This window comes from Bos javanicus, chromosome 1 (genome assembly GCF_032452875.1).
Source record: "Bos javanicus breed banteng chromosome 1, ARS-OSU_banteng_1.0, whole genome shotgun sequence".
Taxonomy (NCBI): Eukaryota; Metazoa; Chordata; class Mammalia; order Artiodactyla; family Bovidae; genus Bos; species Bos javanicus.
Genome location: NC_083868.1, coordinates 54,391,847 through 54,414,220, shown reverse-complemented (window position 1 = coordinate 54,414,220; position 22,374 = coordinate 54,391,847). Strand labels below are relative to the sequence as shown.

The 22,374-nt window shown below is 41.8% G+C and overlaps 1 protein-coding gene and 1 pseudogene across 1 annotated transcript; both read left to right on the top strand.

Moving 5' to 3' along the window:
• Positions 1-8,281: 8,281 nt before the first annotated feature.
• Positions 8,282-12,702, top strand: DPPA4 (developmental pluripotency associated 4). The gene is made up of 4 exons (XM_061388826.1): positions 8,282-8,758; positions 8,845-8,895; positions 9,015-9,294; positions 12,495-12,702. Exons 1-4 carry the CDS (start codon positions 8,606-8,608, stop codon positions 12,692-12,694), a joined length of 684 nt encoding a protein of 227 aa, XP_061244810.1. The 5' UTR covers positions 8,282-8,605; the 3' UTR covers positions 12,695-12,702.
• Positions 12,703-14,745: 2,043 nt separating this feature from the next.
• On the top strand, positions 14,746-16,311 carry LOC133256097 (poly(A) polymerase alpha-like; annotated as a pseudogene).
• The last annotated feature ends 6,063 nt before the right edge of the window (positions 16,312-22,374 follow it).

The following is a 22,374-nucleotide window of genomic DNA, read 5'->3' as shown; positions in this document are numbered from 1 at the left end:
GCTATACAGTGCTTCAGGGGAGAAGAAATGAAATCCTGAGCACAATGGTAGCTGGGAGGATGAAGATGAGGAGTAGCAGCACTGTGAAACATTGAGGAGATGGACCCAACAGGACTTGGTGGGGAATGAGGAGGAGGAATAGGGATTTGTCTCTCACACTGGAAACTGGAGGAATGGTCTCATTATCGAGTTCAAGTTCATACTACTCACCGCACAACACACCAATAAATTGAGAGACGAGTTGTTGGGACAAGAAATAGTGACGTTATTTGAAAAGTCAGCAGACTGAGAGGCTGGTGAATTCCTACTCCAAAGAACCATGTTCCCTGGCAGTCCAGTAGTTAAGACTCTGCACTTCCACTGCAGGAGGTATGGGTTCGATCCCTGGTCCCAGAACTAAGATCCCTCACACCCCTCACAGTGTGAATTCCAGTCTCTTTTATGCTAAAAGGGGAGGGAGTAAAGTCAGTCATTACCTGCTCAGCCTCCAGAGGGGAAGTGTTAATTTCTGCCTCTCTGCATTCATTCATAGGTGGGCCTGTTTAGGATGTTTCCTGTGAGCTTACACAAAGGTATTTTAGCTTAAGGGTCATTACCTAGAGCTGGGTTCCCAGAGATGTGCCATCATGTATAATTTAAGCTTACGGGCAGCACCCTTTTAGTGACTAATTTTTAGTAGACTACAACAGGTTCTTCCCTATCATAGTTTTAGTCACCATATCTGGTCCAAATCTTTGTACTCTCCTTCCTTTGCTTTGAAGAAGGTCACTGTATCTAGGTGAGTTTGTATGATCATAAAGACTACTATGGAACCAGGTATTACCCTGCTTTCAGTTGAAATTGGTTCATTAAGGCCTGTAGGCTCACCGTTGCCACTCTTCCCCAGTAACATACAAAGACTTGGTAAATCAACACTCATCAATCTACAAACACTATCAGTTGGCTTGGTGAAGAACAGCCTTTGGGAAACATTAGTATCCTCCACAGCACTGATGAATCTCTAGAGTATTGATGGATAAAATTTATTTTGGCTTCAAAAAGCATTTGAAGATGTCCTCAGTAACATATTTTAAATAAACCAGGGGGACTTTCCTGGCTGTCCATTTAGTTAAGAACCTACACTTCCACTGTAGGGGGCACAGGTTCCATCCTTGGTCAGGGAACTAAGATCCCATATGCCACACACTGTCGGGGGGGGGGGGGTGGCGGGAAGAAATAACCAGGTACACAGAACTGCAGGGTAAAAGTACATAGTACAGGCTTTGACCTTCACACAGGAGCTACAGAGAAAGGATGTGAATTGAAGCTGGAATAAAGCTCAGGGGGCTCTTGCCAAGCCCTGTGGCCTCACTCAGAGCTGCATCAGCCTGGAGAAAGTGGCAACTTTTTTCTTAATTGGCCCACCTGAGTGGCTGCTTTTTGCAATTTGTCAGCCCCAAAGCGTTATCAATTTCGGATGTATACTAAATTTCAAAGTAATTTCACAATGACTTTGGCATTTAGTATCTACAGAAAGATCAGAAGCTAGAAACCTAATAAGCAAGTAATGATTCTCCTGGAGCAGTTAACTGGAAGGAGAGAAGGGAAGCTGGGAAGGGGAAGCAAAGGAGAACACACTAGATGTGATTGTCAAGAATGCTATTGTTTTGTGCAAACGGTTCAGAATTTGTGAATCACCTAAAATTTGTACAACTGTGGAGTTCCCTCTTTAAGAAAAATGATATAAAATTATGAGTGCACAACTGCTAGAGCCTTCACAGGAATTGGGATGAGCCAGTGCAAGTCAAGTACCTAGAACCTAAACTTCAGTGGCTTCCTGGTAAATCTGCCCCAATTAGCATGTCCTGTCCTTTAAAGTGGATATCAAAGAAAACTAGGTATGTAATTCATGCCACTATGTTTGCTTATATTTGGGGAACTTCTACTGTAAAGAAAGAACCTAAACTACCTTCTTTTTCAGTTCAGCTCAGTTCAGTTCGGTCCCTCAGTCATGTCCGACTCTTTGCAACCCCATGAACTGCAGCACGCCAGGCCTCCCTGTCCATCACCAACTCCCGGAGTTCACTCAAACTCATGTCCATTGAGTCGGTGATGCCATCTAACCATCTCCTCCTCTGTCATCCCCTTCTCCTCCTGCCTTCAATCTTTCCCAAAATTAGGGTCTTTTCAAGTGAGTCAGCACTTCACATCAGGTTAGCCAAAGTACTGGAGTTTCAGCTTTAACATCAGTCCTTCCAATGAACACCCAGGACCAATTTCCCTTAGGATGGACCAGTTGGATCTCCTTGTAGTCCAAGGGACTCTCAAGAGTCTTCTCCAACACCACAGTTCAAAAGCATCAATTCTTCTGCACTCAGCTTTCTTTATAGTCCAACTCTCACATCCATACATACCACTGGGAAAACCATAGCCTTGACTAGACAGACCTTTGTTGGCAAAGTAATGTCTCTGCTTTTTAATATGCTGTCTAAGTTGGTCATAATTTTCCTTGTGCCTAACAAATGAAGGAAGGAAGACAGGGAGGAAGGAAGTTGGGATGGAGATTATAAAGAGACAGATTTTTTTTTCCACTTCATGATATCAGCTCTACCAGCTACCTCCAATTTTTTCCTTACAAAAGATTTATTTACTTTTGTCTGTGCTCCGTCTTCATTGCTGCACGCAGGCTTTCTCTAGTTGTGGTGAGTGGGGCGACTCTTTGTTGTGGTGCGCGGGCTTCCCATTGCAGTGGCTTCTCTTATGGTTCTAGGCGAGGGCTCGGTAGTTGTGGCTCAGGGACTTAGCTGCATCATGGCATGTGGAATCTTCCTGGACCAGAGATGAGACCAGTGTCCCCTGCATTTTCAGGAGGATTTCTGTCTCCTGTGCCACCAGGAAAGTCCCCAGTTTTTCCCTTTTTTAACCAAAGTTACTAACAAACCTGATGGCCTACTTTACTGTCTAGATTTATTTCTAAATGACTAGCCTGTTTCTTAAAATAAAATAACCCCATAAAGAGCAATAATTTCCCACTATGAGAGATACTATTTAAAAGGTAGATTGTCATAAATTGTGTCATAATTGAATAATTAAACTGGTAAAAATCATTCTGGATATGAATTGAATTACATGTAATTTTAAATGAGGCTTCCCTGTGGCTCAGCACTAAAGAATCCACCTGCCAAGCAGGAGATTCAGGTTCCATTCCTGGGTCAGGAATATCTCCTGGAGAATGGAATGGCAACCTGCTCCAGTATTCTTGCCTGGGAAATCCCATGGAGAAAGGAGCCCAGCAGGCTACAGCCTACAGTGTCCCAAAGAGTGAAACACGACTTAGTGACTCAACAACAACAATAAATCTTAAATAAGCCTAACTTTGAATAGACCATTTCTGTGAATACACAGTGCAGAGAGATTCAAACAAGTTCTCCAACCAGCCTCCACAGTCACACCTCCCACAAAATCTCTATCTCATCAAATGTGAAATGGTGGTTGTGTATGATATAATCCTGTTTTGTCTTCTGTTTATGCAGATTAATGACTTTTTAAGATTCATTGCCTCCAGGTAAACTACTATAGGCTTCATTAACTCAGCTTACTTTATTCAATCAAAATTTGGGGAGGAAGAGAAAATACAAAAACAAAGAGAAAAGAAAACCTGGCAGAAATATTCAGGTCTCTCTGTCTTCCGTTTCAACACATCTCCACTTCTTTCTCCTCACTGCAGTTGAGAGATTGTTCTTTTATTTTCTTTAATTAAATTAAATTAAAAAAATTTTTTGGCTGCACCAGGTCTTTGTTGCTTGTTGTTTGGGCTTTCTCTGGTTGTAGTGAGCAGGGGCAACTCTCCAATCACAGAGCACAGGCTTCTCTTGTTGCAGTGCACAGCCTCTAGAGTGGGGGCTGAATAGTTGTGTTTCACAGGCTTACTTCCCCCGTGGCAGGTGGAATCTTCCTGGACATGGGACTGAATCTGTGTCCTTCATATTGATAGGCAGATTCTTATCCACTGTACAACCAGGGATGTCCTAGAGAAATCTTTAAAATAACGCTCATCAGAGCCCACCCGCTCCCATTCATCCCCACCACCATCTTTAATTTTTCGTTAACTTTCTATTGCTTTTAGCCCACATATGAAAAGGCCACACTGTCCAGACTCAGTTTACACTTTCCTCCTCAGAACAGGGTTGGGCTGGTCCCTCCCCACCTTCCTGTATTCAGTTAGGTAAGCTCACCTGGTCCTTTAGATCTACTTTCCTGAGTTTCTTAATGAAGTCTAAACCCCTATCACAGGCTGCCAAATGCTCCTCCTTTTCAAGCATCATAATTGAATGTCTATTTGCTTGGATTATATATATGTAATATATATATTATGTATATAATATATATTAATATGAGAAAGTTATTTGGCTTTTTGCTTCATTCAAGAACTCAGTAGTATTAATTTTAATTATGATCAAAAATTTTAACTTATTCTAATCCTCCTTATTGTAGGACATAAGATATCCTTTTTTTTTTTTTTTAGTGGTTGGTGAATTCTTTCAGAATTGTGTTTCCCCCAAATAGTGGTTGGCCTAAGAATTTCTAAATTATAATCTCAACACACACTCCATTTATTAACACACAAATTACAGACTGTATCTTGCCCAGGATTAGGTATCTCCTACTTTAGAACTCAGAAACATTACCTTCAGTTACACTGGGAAAAATGAAGGTGATTCAATCAAGTACTTCAGAGTTACTCACTCAGTTGTGTCTGACTCTTTGCAACCCCAGGGACTATAGTCCACCAGGTTCCTCTGTCCATGGGATTCTCCAGGCAAAAATGCTGGAGTGGGTTGCCATTTCCTTCTCTGGGGGATCTTCCGGACCCAGGAATCTAACCTCGGGTCTCCCGCATTGTGGGCAGATTGTTTACCATCTGAGCCACCAGGGAAGCCCACTTTAAGTATAAACCTTAAATAGTAAATGTATACTGTTGTTTAGTAGCTAGTGAAGTGAGTGAAGTCGCTCAGTTGTGTCCAGCTCTTTGCGAGCCCGTGGACTGTAGCCCACCAGGCTCCTCTGTATATGGGATTCTCCAGGCAAGAATACTGGAATGGGTTACCCATTTCCTTCTCCAGCGGATCTTCCCAACCCAGGGATCGAACCCGAGTCTCCCGCATTGGAGGCAGACGCTTTAAACTCTGAGCCGAGTCCAACTCCTAGAGTTGGAATTCTAAGTGTTCCCTTGGAATTTTTCTGAAGGAGCTTTCAACTTCCCAAAGTCTCCGGAACCACACCCTCAATGATAATGTTAAAAAAACTCACAGGAAAGGGCTTCGAATGTATTCAATCATACAATAGTCACTCATGAATAAGAAAGCAGGCAAGCTTAGCTTTCACATGTTATGGGGGAGGGACAGAGGGGAGGAGAAAAAGGAAAGTGCTTATGGGTGGCGGAAGGAGGAGGAGACTTTTAAAAGAGCAATCTTGGGCCGGAGCCATTTCAGAAGTAAGGAGAGTCTTCATTTTATCAGCCTTGACCTTTCTGAGCATGGAGAGCAGAAACAAGGAGGTAAGTACAATCTGAATGGGTTTGCTTTTGTCTGTCTTTGTGAATCATTGTCGGGCACACTTACTCTCTCTTTTGAGAAGAAAAGAAGGTGCCTTAAGAATTGGAATCCCTTAGAATTCCCTCACTTCTTTTTGAGGAGAAAAGAAAGTGCCTTGATTCTTAAATTAAGAATTTCCTTCTCTTGTTAAAAAAAGAAACTCCTTGATATGATCGTTGCCTGGTGTATTGGATGAGATCTTTTAGTTTCCCTTCTATAGACACAGGTTTGAAACCAAAGTCGCTGGATCTGCATTCACTGTTTCCCTGAGTCTTTAGGACCAAGGGACAGTCAGAAACCAGACATACAGAGGAGCACTGCAGACAGCAATTAAAGTTGGAGAGGCTGTGGGGCTTGTCTAGAAAAATTGAGCTACTCTGCCAGAGAAACTTGAGCATTCTCCAGCTCTCTTTCCCAGAACCAGGTCATTTTTGCCCTCCCAATTTTAATTAAGACTTTTGTAAGCAGATAATTTTCTGGCGGTCCAGTGGTTAAGACTCAGCATCTTTCTTGGGGCCAGGGTTTGATCCTTGGTTGGGGAACTAAGATCCCACTAACCTCTTGGTGTGGCCAAAAAAAACCCTTCTGTGTAGCCCCAAAGTTAATCATTTGTGTAAAGGCTACGCAAATGTGAGATTTGAGTATGAATGTAAACCTGCTATAGAGATGTAAAGATGCCATACAAATGTTAATTTGTCCCATACTTCCATTTTTGAGGTGACAGGATTTAGATTTGGGAACAAAATTTGGATTTTTAATAATGATTTGTGGTTTAATTTCTATCTTAAATGCTTACCTGTGTGCCCTTAGTTATGTAACCTCTGAGCCTCAACTTCTGCATCTGAAAATTGAAAGAAAAAAAAGGAGTGTTGTCCTGTGGAACAATACCAGATAGAAGGTATAGACTCAATAGATGTTAGTTTCTTTGTATCAAACAGTTTTATCCCTACTGTTCTCTTGTTTCTTTTGAATTAACCAGTATTTCTTACAACAAAAGGGAAAGGAATTCTACCCTCATAATCAAATGGAGTAACAGGTATGGATCAAAGCACACAAGCGAATATAAACCTACATCAAGTGGTAGGAATGAGTCAGTTGATTTGTATTGGTCTATAAAGTAAAAGTTATTAGATGAACTTAAAACACCTAAAGTGAGCTTATGAAAGAGGATTAAAGTTTAAGAATATGAATATAAGGGATGGTGGTGTGTGTAGAGTTGAGTGATAGCCCTTCCGGCAGAGTAAATAGGTTGGAAAGGAGTTTTGTGACAGTAGCTTGGAGCAATAGTACGGGGAGAGGTTTATCTGTTAGAGGTCAAGGAGGGGAATAGGGAAAAAAACCTTCCAGGTGAGGGAGAATGGATATGATGAGAGATCTTAGGGTTTTCTCCAAAGCAGAGGCTAGTTTCTTCTATGTCTTTTGTTTTATATTTTCTTTCTTTTTGGGGGGAGGGAGCTGTGCTGATTGGCTTGCAGAATCTTAGTTCCCCCACTCCCCAACCAGGGATTGAACTTGGACCCTTGGCAGTGAAAGCACAGAGTCCTAACCACCGGACAGCCATGGAATCCCCCTTTTCTCGTACTTTCAAATCAGCCTTCCATTTCCCCATCATTGCTTCCCTTTCTTATAAACCTGAGTATTAAGATGATGTCCAGAAGGGATTCCACATCGCTAACACAGTTCAGTGATTGTCTTGGTGCCTTGGACGTGAGGTATCTGAAGTCAGGCAGTGGATACAGTGGGTCGGACCCCAAAACAATGACTGGCTGGTTCCTCTGTCCCCAGAACAACTCCACAGAGAAATCTGAAGAACGTGTGAGTTGCAGACTTACATCAGTAGAAGCTGAAAGGGGACAGGGAACTTCTGGTGAAGCAGAGATAGCAAAAAAATCAGCAAAGGGAACCAAAAGAAAAAGAGATACAAAAAACAGCACAGGTAAGAGAGCTACAGTTCCTCAAATCATGTTTCGTTGGGTCTGAAAAAGTAGGAAAGAAATTTTCATCCTGTATTCTGTAAATCCTACACTTCGAAAGCCTAGCTTAAGTCTCACCTCTTGGTTCTGAGCATTGTTTCTCCTACTCTGCTGCTGGGAGATAAGGAGCTCAATGTGTAGTGATCTGAGTACAGATGGGTATAAATTTGAAATCCCACCCTTGAAACTTCACTTTATGCTAAGTTGGGTCAAGGTCAGGGTGGAGGGTCAGTTGTAATTTACTCAGAATAATTAGGTAAACCACCTACACTTCTTGTCACTATAGCTGTGACTATTCTGGAGGGGTGTCCTTCGAATCCTTGAATGGTAAGAGTATGTGAGGTGCATCAGGAAACCGGAGCACTGCCCTGGCTAGGGTGGGCTGCAAGAGTTATGGGTCCTAGTAGTTGTGTAGCATTGCTGAGTGGTTTATTTTGTCTTGTGGTGAGAGGGCAAGGTATCATTGAGTATTTATGACCTCAGTTCTAAAAACTTCTATTATTCCCTCAGGAATTGGAAGTGCACTCTCTAGGTCAACCTCTAGAGAACTGTAGTCTCTAGGTCAACCTCTTCAGAGTCTGTGGCTTATTGCTCTCACAAAAGAGCAAGTGTGTGTAAGTAGTGGGGAGTTTTAGGAAGTAAGAAAACTGAGGGATTCAGAAATATTGTCAGTCTTAGGTTTGAGGTTCTGTCCCTTGGAGTTTGCGGCTTTCCAGGTGGCTCAGTGGTAAAGAGTCTGCCTGCCAATGCAGGAGATGAGGGTCAGGAAGATCCCCTGGAGGAGGAAACGGCAACCCACTCCAGTATTCTTGCCTGGGAAATCCCATGGACAGAGGACCCTGGCGAGCTACAGTCCATGGGGCCACAAAAGAGTCAGACATGACTGCACACGCACACCCTTGGAGGTTAGGTAGTCTTTTGTGAATCATTGAATTGCACAGTGGGGATTAGACTACTGAGAACTAAAAGTGATTGTACTTTTGACATTCGAAAGGTCCACGTTAAAGTTAATTATTGCTCGTTCTATCCCATTCCCCTTCAGCTTGCCGTCCAGGAGACATGTCACAGCGTTGTGACTGTGTGAAACCTCCAAAGACACCGACGCAGATCCCCATCCCCCCTCTACCTGCTGTCCTGCCGCCTGTCAACCTGGTCCATAGGGACGTCATTCGTGCTTGGTGCCAGCAGTTAAAACTGAGCACCAAAGGCCCGGTGAGAGTCCAGAGTGGGAATGAGGCTCTTGGGAGGAAGACCATGAACCTTAGTCTGATTATTCACTCACTCTTCTCTTGTCTTAGAAACTAGATGGATATAAACGACTCTGTGAATATGCTTACCCTCATCAAAAAGTGAGTAATTTGTAGGGAATGTGGCTCAGGAGAAGATTTAGTTCTCATCCTAATTACTTATTTTAGCATCAAAAGGTGAGTAGAAGAATAGCCTTTCATCTTTTAAATCCTCTTTGTAGAACATTCCTGCCACAGCACAGGAGGCCAGGATCCTGTCACTATCGAAAAGGATAAAGATAGAAAAGGGGGAACTACCACTGGAATGCTCTGTTGAGAGAACGTCTTCTGAAGGGGCTGCTCCTCCTGCACGGGGGCCGCCTGCCCTTGAGGGAGCTCCTCCGCCTCTTGAGGCAGTTGTATCAACTTCTGCCCCCAACTCGGAAGCTGTGTTTGCCGCCTGGAGCAGAATGACAGCCAGGGCCGTGAAGACGGAGTCAGTGCGATCGCAAGAGACTTGTGGTGAGCTCATTATTAAAATGTATATATTTATATATTTCTTTGCGGTTACACTGGGTCGTCATTGCTGAACATGGGCTTTCTCCAGTCACAGGGACTGGACAGTACTCTTGGTTGCAGTGGGTGGGCTTCTCATTGCGGAGCCTTCTCTTGCGGGGCACAGGCTTCTAGGCGAGCCAGCTTCAGTAGTTACAGCACTCGGACTTAGGAGTTGTGGCACCCAGGCTTAGTTGCTCCACGGCATGTAAAATCTTCCCGTACCAAGGATACAACCAGTGTCCCCTGCATTGGCAGGCAGGTTCCTACCCACGGTGCCACCAGGGAAGTCCCAGTAAGCTCATTTTAAGAACAGGTTCTGGCTTAGGTGGGAAAAGAAGCTTAATTGATATTAGCCACTGACTAACTTCAGAATATTATCAATATCACCTGAAGGCATGGTGATTCCTTACACCCAGCCACAGATTTTTCTGATTCAGGTCTTGATAGGGCCTGGGAATTTACATTTCCAACAATTTCCCAGGCACTGCTAATCTGGGGACCACACTTTGAGAAACACTGTTCTAAATTAATGAAGTCATCAGAAGAAGACAGCAATCTGGCTTAATTTTTTCCCCCTTTAAAGAATTACAAAAGTAAAAGCAGGCTCTAAAATCAACTGCCTGAGCTAAAGCCCTGTATCTCTAGTTCCCAGGTTGCTCTGGGTAAAGTAGGTTAATAATAATATACCTATTTCATGATGTTTTGGTAAGAGTTACAGGAATAGAATTCAGTTCAGTTTAGTCGCTCAGTCATGTCCGACTCTTTGCGACTCCACAGACTGCAGCACCCCAGGCCTCCCTGATCATCATCAACTCCCAGAGTTTACTCAAACTCATGCCTATTGAGTCCGTGATGCCATTCAACCATCTCATCCTCTGTCAGCCCCTTCTCCTGCCTTCAATCTTTCCTAGCATCGGGATTTTTTCAAATGAGTCAGCTCTTAGCATCAGGTAGCCAAAGTATTGGAGTTCAGCCTCAACATCAGTACTTTCAATGAACACTCAGGACTGATTTCCCTTAGGATGGACTGGTTGGATCTCCTTGCAGTCCAAGGGACTCTCAAGAGTCTTCTCCAATACCACAGTTCAAAAGCATCAATTCTTCGGCGCTCAGCCTTCTTCACAGTCCAACTCTCACATCCATACATGACTACTGGAAAAACCATAGCCTTGAATAGACGGACCTTTGTTGGCAAAGTAATATCTCTGCTTTTAAATGGAGAGTGAAAAATTGGCTTAAAGCTCAACATTCAGAAAACGAAGATCATGGCATACGGTCCCATCACTTCGTGGGAAATAGATGGGGAAACAGTGGAGACAGTGTCAGACTATTTTTCTGGGCTCCAAAATCACTGCAAATGGTGACTGCAGCCATGAAATTAAAAGACGCTTACTCCTTGGAAGGAAAGTAAGTTATGACCAACCTAGATAGCATATTCAAAAGCAGAGACGTGACTTTGCCAACAAAGGTACAGCTAGTCAAGGCTATGGTTTTCCTGTGGTCATGTATGGATGTGAGAGTTGGACTGTGAAGAAGGCTGAGTGCCGAAGAATTGATGCTTTTGAACTGTAGTGTTGGAGAAGACTCTTGAGAGTCCCTTGGACTGCAAGGAGATCCAACCAGTCCATTCTAAAGGAGATCAGCCCTGGGATTTCTTTGGAAGGAATGATGCTAAAGCTGAAACTCCAGTACTTTGGCCACCTCATGTGAAGAGTTGACTCATTGGAAAAGACTCTGATGGAAAAGAGGGATTGGGGGCAGGAGGAGAAGGGGACGACAGAGGATGAGATGGCTGGATGGCACCACTGACTCGATGGACATGAGTCTGAGTGAACTCCAAGAGCTAGTGATGGACAGGGAGGCCTGGCATGCTGCGATTCATGGGGTCGCAAAGAGTTGGACACGACTGAGCGACTGATCTGATTTGATCTGATCTAGGTTGGTCATAACTTTCCAAGAAGTAAGCATGTTTTAATTTCATGGCTGCAGTCTCCATCTACAGTGATTTTGGAGCCCAAAAACTAAAGTCAGCCACTGTTTCCACTGTTTCTCCATCTATTTCCCATGAAGTGATGGGACCGGATACCATGATCTTAGTTTTCTGAATGTTGAGCTTTAAGCCAACTTTTTCACTCTCCTCTTTCACTTTCATCAAGAGGCTCTTGTATCAAGGAGATAAAATTAATGAAGACCATGTACTGGTTAGCCATTAAAATGTCTGTTGAGACCCTTATCCCCTGGTGACCTCCCTTGCCCCTCAGGAGCAAAGCCTGGAACCATATCCTGCCCACTGTCTTTTGCACACAGTGGGGTGTTATTCCAGGACTTTGCTTCAGATGTGTAAGATACCCCTCTCTATTAAACAAAAAAATTTTTTTTAAGATATGAGACCCCTGAACTGGGCCTTCCCAGACCTAATCTGGCTTAATGTTTCTATTGAAGGAAACCAGAATGAATGCTCTTTGCCATAAAAATCTTGAGCTGAAGGCAATTAAGAAGCAGCAAACCCAGAAAAGGCTCTCCTTTTCTAGCCTAAACGCAGGATATCTATGTTCTTTTTGCTGGAGACAGATTTATCCAGAGTAACCTGCAAACATACCTCATCCATTAGTTTCCTCTCCTATATTTACCTTCCCACTGTTTGCCACCCGTGGGAGCCTAAAACTGCTTCCCTTTGTCCTGTCATTTCTTTACAAATGTATTATTCTTTGTCGGAAGGTGTTATATAAGATGGAATATTCTAAGCTGCCATTTTGAGCTAGTTTTTGCTTTTTTTCCCTGAACTGTGTGTGCTGCATGAATTCATCAACTGTTTTTCCCTTGTTAATGTTTTTGTTAGGATCCCAGATGGGCAGAGGTAAGGTTTGACCCCACCCCTACCCCGGAACACACTGTCATCTACCCACTTGCCTCTATACATCCAACTGTATTATTTGTTTCTTTAAAAAAAAAAAAATTAACAGGAAATTCTTAATTTCTTTTAAAAAATTGAATGTTTTTACATAATTTTCTAAGAGGAACAGAGTGGAATAAGTAGGTGTTCAGTGTTAGTATCTGAGAGCTGGCACTTGAGAAAGACAGTTGAATCAAAGGCCATGGTGCAGACGCAAACATTAGGACTGGGTCTTGCTGTGCTCATACTTGCCTCTCTTTTCCTTCTCCAGAGGTCCAGTGGTGTGTGGTCCACGGGAGAAGTCTCCCAGCTAACACAGAAGGCTGGGTTCGTTTACAGTTTCATGCTGGGCAGGCCTGGGTGCCTGGAAAACGAAGGAGGGTGTCTGCATTCTTCCTGATACCATCTGGTGACTTTCCACCCCCACACCTGGAGGACAATATGCTGTGCCCTGAGTGTGTACACAGGTAATTACCTGGTACTTTTCTACACACTGAATGTGGGCATCCGGTTTTTAGTTGGAGGGAGAAAAGAGATACATATTTATCTCAATTAGCCCTGCATTTCAAGCACAAGTTGTCAGTAAAGAGTTTCACAGAAATTCTCGCTAGGAAAGTATATTCCTAGGAAAAAGGACATTTTGATGTCAAGGCTTAATGCATCTACCTGGAGACCCATAACTTTGAGGCAGTAACCACTGTATAATTACTATATCCCAGGCATATGTACTACACAGAAATAATGACTAGCTAAAACGTCCTTCATTTAAGTGGCCTACAGTATAATGGGGATAACTGCTGTGTAAACAACTGTATCACCATGTGATGATTGTGATCAAACAGGAAGTTTCTTAATTTAAAGGAAGAATTATCTAGATGTAAAGGAGGATGTAAGATCATTTTTCAGTGTAGGGACCAATGCCAAGGTTGTGAAAGGACTTAGGATAAAGAAATTGCCAGTAGTGATAGAATGTCATGGAAAATAAGCTTCAGACCATCCCTGGATGATGGGCCACTGAAAAGTTTTAAGCAAGTAAATGAACTGAGGCTTATACTTCTGAAGAGAGTAGGATACAAGATCTATTAGAAAAATCATGTGGGATAATTCAGTTTCTCATGTTTAAAGGGCCTAGCACCTTCTATAGGTGCCAAAGAAGAAACCTGGCTACTAGATAATTATTTGGTAATTATACTTAAACACTAATAAGGGTAAGAGCTGCATTGGGGCTGAAGACAGCTTCAAGGAACAGCAGTGTCATATCAAATGAAGCTGAAGAAGATACAGATAACATAATAGATTGGAGAATATTGAAAGCAGTAGAGAATGTAGATGATTTGGTGTGGGTTGAATAAGGGGAGGAGAGAAGTAGAGGCTACAATTGGAAGTATTTTCTGAAAGGCACAAATGGGGGAGTAGCAGGATGCTCAGAGGAAACTGTCGTGTTTTCTGCTGAAGAGGGCAAAGTGTGCTTCTGGGCTTAGCTTAGGAGAGGGGCCTATGGAGGAGGAGGATAGCAAGAGATCCATCCTTCTAGATAGAGGGGCTGATTCAGCCCAGACTTGGTTCCTAGGGATCCATCTCCTCACCCCACAGTTGTGTAGAAAACCATTCTGGGCTTCATCCCAAGTTCTCTGTTGGTCTGCTGGGGGCCCACATTTGGTATCATCATGATTGAACGCCGGAGGTCTAGGGCACTTGGAAAATTGAAGCCTCAGGTGGTGGGGGGAAGAGTCTCCAGCTAGACTCTCCCCATCCACAGCCAGAAGTGCCAGCCTTCAGGCCCCAGCACAAATACCATGTCCCACAGGAGGAAGTATGTGAGTGTGCACTACTCATCTTTTCCCATTTCAGCTATCCTCTTTCCTGCCACAATCTTTTGTCAAGCAAGTTGAATACAATGGAGATCACTTTGGGTAGCCTTTTAGTTACATTCTTGGGCCACTGGGCAAATGGTTTAAGTTCCCTGTGGGGCCTCTCCTGCCCATGAGCTGCACAGGACAAGAACATATTAGAGAATAATATAACTTGAATATTGTCATTCCTTGATGACATGGCCACATGCTTTCCACACATGGTCCTAAAGTTTAAGGGAGATTTTATTGGGATTTCGTGGTGGGTTTCTTGGTTCTTTTCAAGAATTTAACTTGCTATTTCCTCTCAATTCTAAAACATTTCATTTACTTTATAGGAATAAAGTATTAACAAAAAGCCTGCAGTGAGATCATAATGCCAGTAAAAGTGTACAGCTATGATTATAATTAATGATAGAGAAGTGACTACAATCAACTCCACGGTGACTTTAGACAGCTGAACTCTGGGCTGCTCCACTCTCCATGCTTCCTGCTCCCGGAGTGCACAGCCTGCTTAGAAGGCTGCATGAAAAAAAAAAGCCTGTGAACTGATGGGAAACAGAAGCAGAAGTGACTGTCTCTCCAAAGATGCCCAGCCCTAAGGGAGCAGAGGATAGAGATGGGGACATTTTAAAAATACTAAGTCACTGAGTGGAATTAATTTGCTTGAAAATGCCTCAGGTAAATCTCTACATTGAACAAAATGGGTCTTATAGGCAACAGTCGAAATTTGGTCATATACACCTTAACCAGATGTATCTGGTTAAGGTATTCAACTTTATCATCACCAGGCATGGTACAAGCAAAAATGTGTTTCCTGACATGATACAATGTATCACTGACAATATTCTTGCCCCAAAGAATCTATTCACAAGGAAGTAATCAGTCCTGATTATGCCTCTTGTCTCAGCGTAATTAGGTGAGCTTACCATCATTTGGGTGTCAGCTACTTAGATGCATCCATCCATATGTAAATATTCACAACCTATGCACTTAAGTTGTCTATATTTTATGTATATGTGAGTTATATATAATTTTTTAAGTGTTCCAGATTGAATGATACATTATAGTGCCTCTAGTAAAAAGGCAACTAGAAAATTTTAAACTTAAAACTTTTATTTTAAAATAAAATACTCTAGGCCAGAGCAGGAGTGAGGTTGGACCAGGACTGAGGCAGCCAAGGCCCCTCCTTCCCACATCAGTGGATCCTGCCCAGAGTATGCCTGGCTGCCGTTGCAGGCAAGCGGGGTGGAGTATGACTGGGCAGTGCCGCTGCTGAGACAAAGCTGTTTCCAGTTACAAAGCAGGGATCACAGCAAACACCCGCCACAGAAGCACTATGGCATTGCTTCTCCCTTCTGCTTAGCAGCCCCCAAGGAGACTAACTGCCTACTTACACAGAAACTAGTGGAGACTCTGAAGCCCTTTGGGATTTTTGAAGAGAAAGAGGAACTTCAGTGCAGGATTTTAATTTTGGGAATATTAACCTGGTAAAAGACTGGATACGAGAAATCAGTGAAAGCAATAATCTTCCACAATCTCTAATTGAACATGCTGATGGGAAAATGTTTACCTCTGGATCTTACAGATTAGGTGTACATACAAAAAACTGCCAATATTGATGCATTGTGTGTTGCACCAAGACATATTGATTGAAGTGACTTTTTCACCTCATTCTATGATAAGTTGAAATTATAGGGAGAAGTAAAAGATTTAAGAGCTGTTGAAGAGGCATTTGTACCAAGTTACCAAACTGTTTGATGGAATAGAGATTGATATTTTGTTTGCAAGATTAGCACTGCAGACTATTCCAGGAAATTTAGACTTAAAACATGACAGTCTGCTTAAAAATTTAGATATGTATAAGAAGTCTTAATGATTGCAGGGTTCTGATTTTATTGCAAATCAATGAAATGGTTTTACGAGATGTTTTACATCTAGTATCAAACATTGACAACTTCAGGTTAACCCTGAGGGCTATCAAACTGTGGGCCAAATGCCACAAAATCTACTCCAATATATTAGGTTTCTTCAGTGTTATCTCCTGGGATATGCTCGTAGCAGGAACTTGCCAGCTTTGTCCAAATGTGATAGCATCAACTCTTGTACATAAATTTTTCTTGGTATTTTCTAAATGATATGTGTTTAGATTATATTAAAATAAAGTTGATTATAGACTCTGAAAAATAAAATACTCCATTGTGTATGTGAAACGATCCTTCTGAAATATGTTGGATCATAACAATGCTCAAAACCCTCTCTTGGATCCTGTTGATTCAGAGGGAAAACCAAAGTCCTTGTAATGACTTCCAAGGCCTTCCTAAAGTGCCTTATACCCCATGCCCCCTTTTCCATAATACTTATCTCCTCTAATTTATAATTTGTGTGTCTTCCCCAACAGTATAAAAAGATTTGTCAATTTTGTTTGTGCATGTGGGTATCACAACAACCTCCTAGAACCACCGAACACATAGTCGGTGCTCAATAAATGTTGATTCAATGAATGATGAATGAAAAGGTTTGAAGTGAATTAGGAAAGGAGACAGATTGCAACTTAGAAATCTATATTTTAAAATATAGATTTTGGAAAGTAATTGCTGTTGAGTTATATTCTTTTGGAAAGTAATTGCTGTCTGTATTCTTTTGGAAAGTAATTGCTATGAATTACCTCTTGGACAGGAAAAACTCTGGTGTGTTGACGCCCAGTGTTCTTCCTCCATAACTCTTTTCATCATCTACAGTCCACCTACCCAAAGTGAAAAATGACACTTCTCTTTATTCAACTAATGCATAGGGTGGGAGTGGTCATTGCCTGGAAGGGGCAAAGAGAGACTTCTTTGGTGATGCAAGTATTTTCTGTCTTGACTAGGGAGTTGACTACCATTTTTCAGAACTTACCCAATAGGACACTTAAGATTTGTGCATTTTACTGTAAATTTTACCTCAAAGCAAAAGGGTTTGGCGATCAGAGAGGAAATGGTGTCTGTCACACGTCTGTACTCCTAGGATTTGTATACTGAGACCTCAGTATATATTCTATATACATAATACATTAAGGAGGTCCTCTTTTTTTCTTGTGACGGATGACAAAGAGGACATGAGGGGAATTTATAACACTGAGGAGGGTTATATAAGAGGCTCACAGAGACTGGGCAGGATTTTCTCTGTCTCAAGATCATTAGCTCTAATGAAAATGAATGTCAGAACTTCCTTCTGCTCTTCCTCAAAAGCCCTGATTAAATATTACTTCACTGGCAACATTTTTTGATATATTCTGATTCTCAAAACTACTAAAATTATCTTTTTTATCTATACTGGATTGAAACTCACTTATATCTTATTGTTAAGAAACACAAGAGGGACTCACCTGGTGGTCTAGTGATTAATACCCTGAGCTCCCAATGCAAGGGGAAGGGTTAGATACCCACATGCCTCACCTGAGAGTTCATATGCCACTTTCCACTTGAACTCATGTATAGTTGCCAAACCAATTCTTGCATATACTTCTACTATCATACAGCGGTCACTTTTTATAGGACATCTTTGGATTTCACTGTGGTTTTGAAATTACATTCTCTGAATAAAAAGCTCTTCCAAAAATTTGCATGTCACAACTAAGACCCAGTGCAGTCAAGTGAAATATTTAAAAAATGGAAAAAAAAAAAAAACAAGAGCTCAATCTTTGAGGGCAGCTAGATATAAGTTATGGAGAAGGCAATAGAAGTGACTCAGCAGCAGCAGATATAAGTTGTTTCTGTCCTTAAAGCTCAGTGAAGTTAACAGCTCACCTTTGCTAGGTTGAAAAAAAATTTCTTTTCAAAAACAAAATTATGTTAGGAAAGTGATAAGCACTCAGCCAAGAGTAATTGTTGTAATATCTACCATGTTTTGTCTCTATCTTCCTTTTCTACACTGAAGTGATCTGTAATTTCCAAGCACTTATGAGCCATTTCAAAATTTTGTGGCTTTGGGAATTTAATCTCTCTAGCCTTAGGTTTCGGAGAAGGCATTGGCACCCCACTCCAGTACTCTTGCCTGGAAAATCCAAACTATACGTGTTCATGAGGAAATATAATGGAGCCATAAGATAACTGGAACTTGAACTCAGCAGACCTCCTTTGAAAGTCAGCCTGGCATTTGTAGGACCAAATGATGGGAGTAGAGAGAGAGACGGAGAAGGCAATGGCACCCCACTCCAGTACTCTTGCCTGGGAAATCCTATGAACAGAGGAGCCTGGTAGGCTGCAGTCCATGGGGTTGCTAAGAGTTGGACACGACTGAGCGACTTCACTTTCACTTTTCATTTTCATGCATTGGAGAAGGAAATGGCAACCCACTCCAGTGTTCTTGCCTGGAGAATCCCAGGGACGGGGGAGCCTGGTGGGCTGCCATCTCTGGGGTCGCACAGAGTCGGACACAACTGAAGCGACTTAGCAGCAGCAGCCTTAGGTTTATTGAACATACAGTTTTATTTACATACGGTTAAATTTACCCATTTTAATGTATGTGTGTGCTAACTCACTTCAGTCATGTCCCACTCTTCACAAACCTATGGACCATAGCCTATTGGGTTCCTTGGTCCATGGGATTCTCCAGGCAAGAATACTGGAGTGGATTGCCATGCCCTCCTCCAGGGGAATCTTTCAACCCAGGGATCAAACCCAAGTCTCTTACATCTGCTTTGGCAGGAAGGTTCTTTGCCACTAGCACCACCTGGGAAGCCCACTTGAGTGTACAGCAGTATCTTAACTGTGGTGTTAATTTACCCTCCATATAGATTCTTGATGGAATAACTGTTAAAGAATTTTGCTCTTTTGGGGGGGAGGGATTATTTGTTTTCTTATTATGGATTTAAGGAACCCTTTACATATAAATTCAGAATCAGCATGTCACCTTTTGCAACAAAAATCCTGCTGGGATTTTGATGAATTTTCTGGGCCAATGTGTAATGAGAAAAGTAGTATATTGTAGGTCTAGAGTTATGGATTAACTCTAGAAAAATATTTGATGTTGTGTCATAATGTGGTTAATGATAGCCATGTTTCTTGCAATAAGAATGCATTTAAATATGTTCCTCTAAAAAAAAAAAAATATATGTTCCTCTGTAAGCAAATATCTGGCCTTAAGCAAAATGCAGTGTGTGAGGAGTTATCTGGAGTAAAAGAAGGCAGTAATGGAATGCTGGTGCTGGGGAAGACTCTTGAGAGGCCCTAGGACAGAAAAGAGATCAAACCAGTCAATCCTAAAGGAAATCAACCCTCAAGATTTATTGGAAGGACTGATGCTGAAACTGAAGCTCCAATACTTTGGCCACCTGATGGGATGAGTCACATCACTAGGAAAGACCCTGATGCTGGGAAAGATTGAAGGCAAGAAGAGAAGGGGATGACAGAGAATGAGATGGTTGGATGGCATCATTGATTCAATGAATATGAGTTTGAGAAACTCAGGGTGATAATAAAAGACAGGGAAGCCTGGAGTGTAGCAGTTCATGGGGTCAGAAAAAGTTGGACACAGCTTAGCAACTGAACAACTACAACAGATGGAGTGGAGGTGAGTTGTATGTAGTGTGGACGGTATTGTGAAATGAAGATAATAATCAACTGTGTTAAATTCGAAGACTTTGTTAATATAACTCAACTAGTATCTAATGCAACGATTTGACCTGTGGATGGGGCCTATAAAACAAAAGAGATGATACACATGTGTGTTTTGTAAAGTGTTAATAACTTGCAAAGACTAAGGAAGGAAGAAGTCTAACACCTAGGTTTGAGACCACATGTGCTATTTTAATAGATGGTTGATATTATCCATTACCTAAATAGTAATGATGATGATATTTATCTCACAGGATTATAAAAATAAATGAGGCATATTAATATATTAACTTCTCATATAATTAATGAGAGATGTATAATATACTTCATTCATTGAAGGTCTATGCAAATGTTATTTATGACTATTTTATTTCATTCTTTCTTAGCTTCTGTTGCCCCAATAGTTGATAGAGAATATCAACTATTAAGTTGCTCTAAACAGAATATTTCCCTGGCCAACCAGTCTGCTATTATGGATGGGCTACCTTGAGACACTTTATGTAGCTGGTGCCAACAATATAATTTGAGTAGTGATAGCAAGGTTAATAAATTGGGAATCTGTGCTGCTTAGAACAAAGATGGGAATGTGAATTCTTTTATTAACTTTTTATTTCTCTCTTACTCTCTGCAGAAAAGAAAAAGCAATTTTGTGTAAACACATTATTTTTTAAAGTCACTTTTTGGGAAGGCATTAGTGGTATAAAATCATAATTCTTACATTGAGTCATTTTGCCTAATTTTGGCATAAAGCAAGGCCATAAAGAAAGCAGGCAGATAAAGAAGGAGAGGACATTATTATTAGTGTCTATTCTCATATATTACTGTCTCCACACTCCATGTTGAACTATTGAAATAAATAGCATTCATTAAAAAAAAAAGAAGGCAATGGCACCCCACTCCAGTACTCTTGTCGGAAAATCCCATGGACCGAGGAGCCTGGTGGGCTGCATTCCATGGGGTCGCTAAGAGTCGGACACGACTGAGCGACGTCACTTTCACTTTTCACTTTCATGCATTGGAGAAGGAAATGGCAACCCACTCCAGTGTTCTTGCCTGGAGAATCTCAGGGACAGGGGAGCCTGGTGGGCTGCTGTCCATTGGGTCCCACAGAGTCGGACATGACTGAAGCGACTTAGCAGCAGCAGCAGCAGCAGTAGTATCTTACTTTTGGACACTGTTCATGAGAGAGACCTGTTTGCAGAATATGCTCACCTTAGCAGAAAAGGTCCAGAAATTGTCACATTTGAGAAGAGACCTGATATTATCTTGCTAAGAATGAAAGAAAATATATGTATATACATATATCAACTAAAAGAACAAAAAAGAGAGTTCAGCAATGCCTCAGCAACACCCTACACGAGGGAAGAAGATTGAAGTAGTCACTACCTTTCACATGGCTAAAAGATTTGTGATAAATAACTCAGACTAAGAGTCTGTACAATTATTACATTTGAGAAAAAGATTAAGATGGGAAAACCCTGTTGCAGTTGCCCTGGCTATTGTTACTGCCACTTCTGAGTTGTGGACTCAGAAAGTCTCTGGTAAGACTGATAATAGTGCTGGTCAGAAAAGGGCAAGAAGCTTAATTTTGATTAGCTTCAAATGGAAATAAAGTGATGGAACAAGGCACTTACCATTTAACAGTTCACAAGTTGGAAAATATTTTTCCATAAAGCTTCTCTCCATTGGCTGTAGCTCACTTACTACTGGCAGATGTCAGTGCTTTTCCTGAATTGATTTCTAAGCCAAGTGATTTGGCCCATGTTCTTTTCTCATCATTGAGGAGTGTAATTATAACTTCAGAGAAAAGAATAAAGTGTTGATGTGCTCAGAAGGGGGGTGCCACAACCTGAGTGTACTCTATTTCTCTTCTTCCTTCAAGGGCTTCTAGTAAAGGGAGTACAATGGTACTGTATGGTGTGACAATCATGCAAATGTGCCTTTCAGCTGTGTACTGCAAGTCACTGGCCCCATCTTGAACACCGCTGCTATAAAGTTCACACCTGCACTGTAACTCCCATCTATTCCTCCCAGCAACTAAGAGTAGCAGGGATTCTAAAGTTGGGGCAGTCTTACGGCTTAGACTCAAGGACTCCTCATCAACCTTGCTGAAACGTCCTTAGAATGGCCCTGTATTTCAACATTCTTCCCACCCAAACTCCCTTCCTCTCCTTCACATGACTCAGACCTACATCATGGTCTTACAGCTCTCCTAGCCTTCTGTCTCCCTTCTTATTTTCCTTTGCAGTTGTTTTATATACCAAATCTCTTGCACACTCAGTCCCTTCATGCCATCTGCTTCTTGAAAGACATGAACAAATACATATGGTGCCAGAAGCAGTCAGAAGAAAACAAGTAATGAGATTCTGGAACTGGCTCACTGATCTGCTGGTGAACACAAAAGGACAGCATTCTGAGTGCTATACAGAGGACGGATAGTCCCTGGCACACAATGGTGGTCCAGTTGCTGAAGATATCACTGGAGGAGGTCTGGCAAAATGTGCTATAATTCAGGCATTTGGAAAATAAAGGTGTCAAAGATCCTATAAAGTTAGTGGAGTTGGCTGCTTACTGGTAAGTTGTATTAATGTCCATCAATGGCATAATGAGAAACTGAGGGCCATTAACAAGCACTGGAAGACTGAATATGAAATGTAAGAGCCAAAAAGCATTTAGTAATTTACAGAGGCCCACATCTCCTGCT

Bases quoted from the DNA above. Each gene is read 5' to 3' on its own strand.
- DPPA4 (XM_061388826.1), top strand. From the start codon at position 8,606: ATGTCACAGCGTTGTGACTGTGTGAAACCTCCAAAGACACCGACGCAG. The intron at 8,759-8,844 runs GTGAGAGTCCAG...CTCTTGTCTTAG, and splicing joins AACTGAGCACCAAAGGCCCG to AAACTAGATGGATATAAACG. The intron at 8,896-9,014 runs GTGAGTAATTTG...TCCTCTTTGTAG, and splicing joins ATGCTTACCCTCATCAAAAA to AACATTCCTGCCACAGCACA.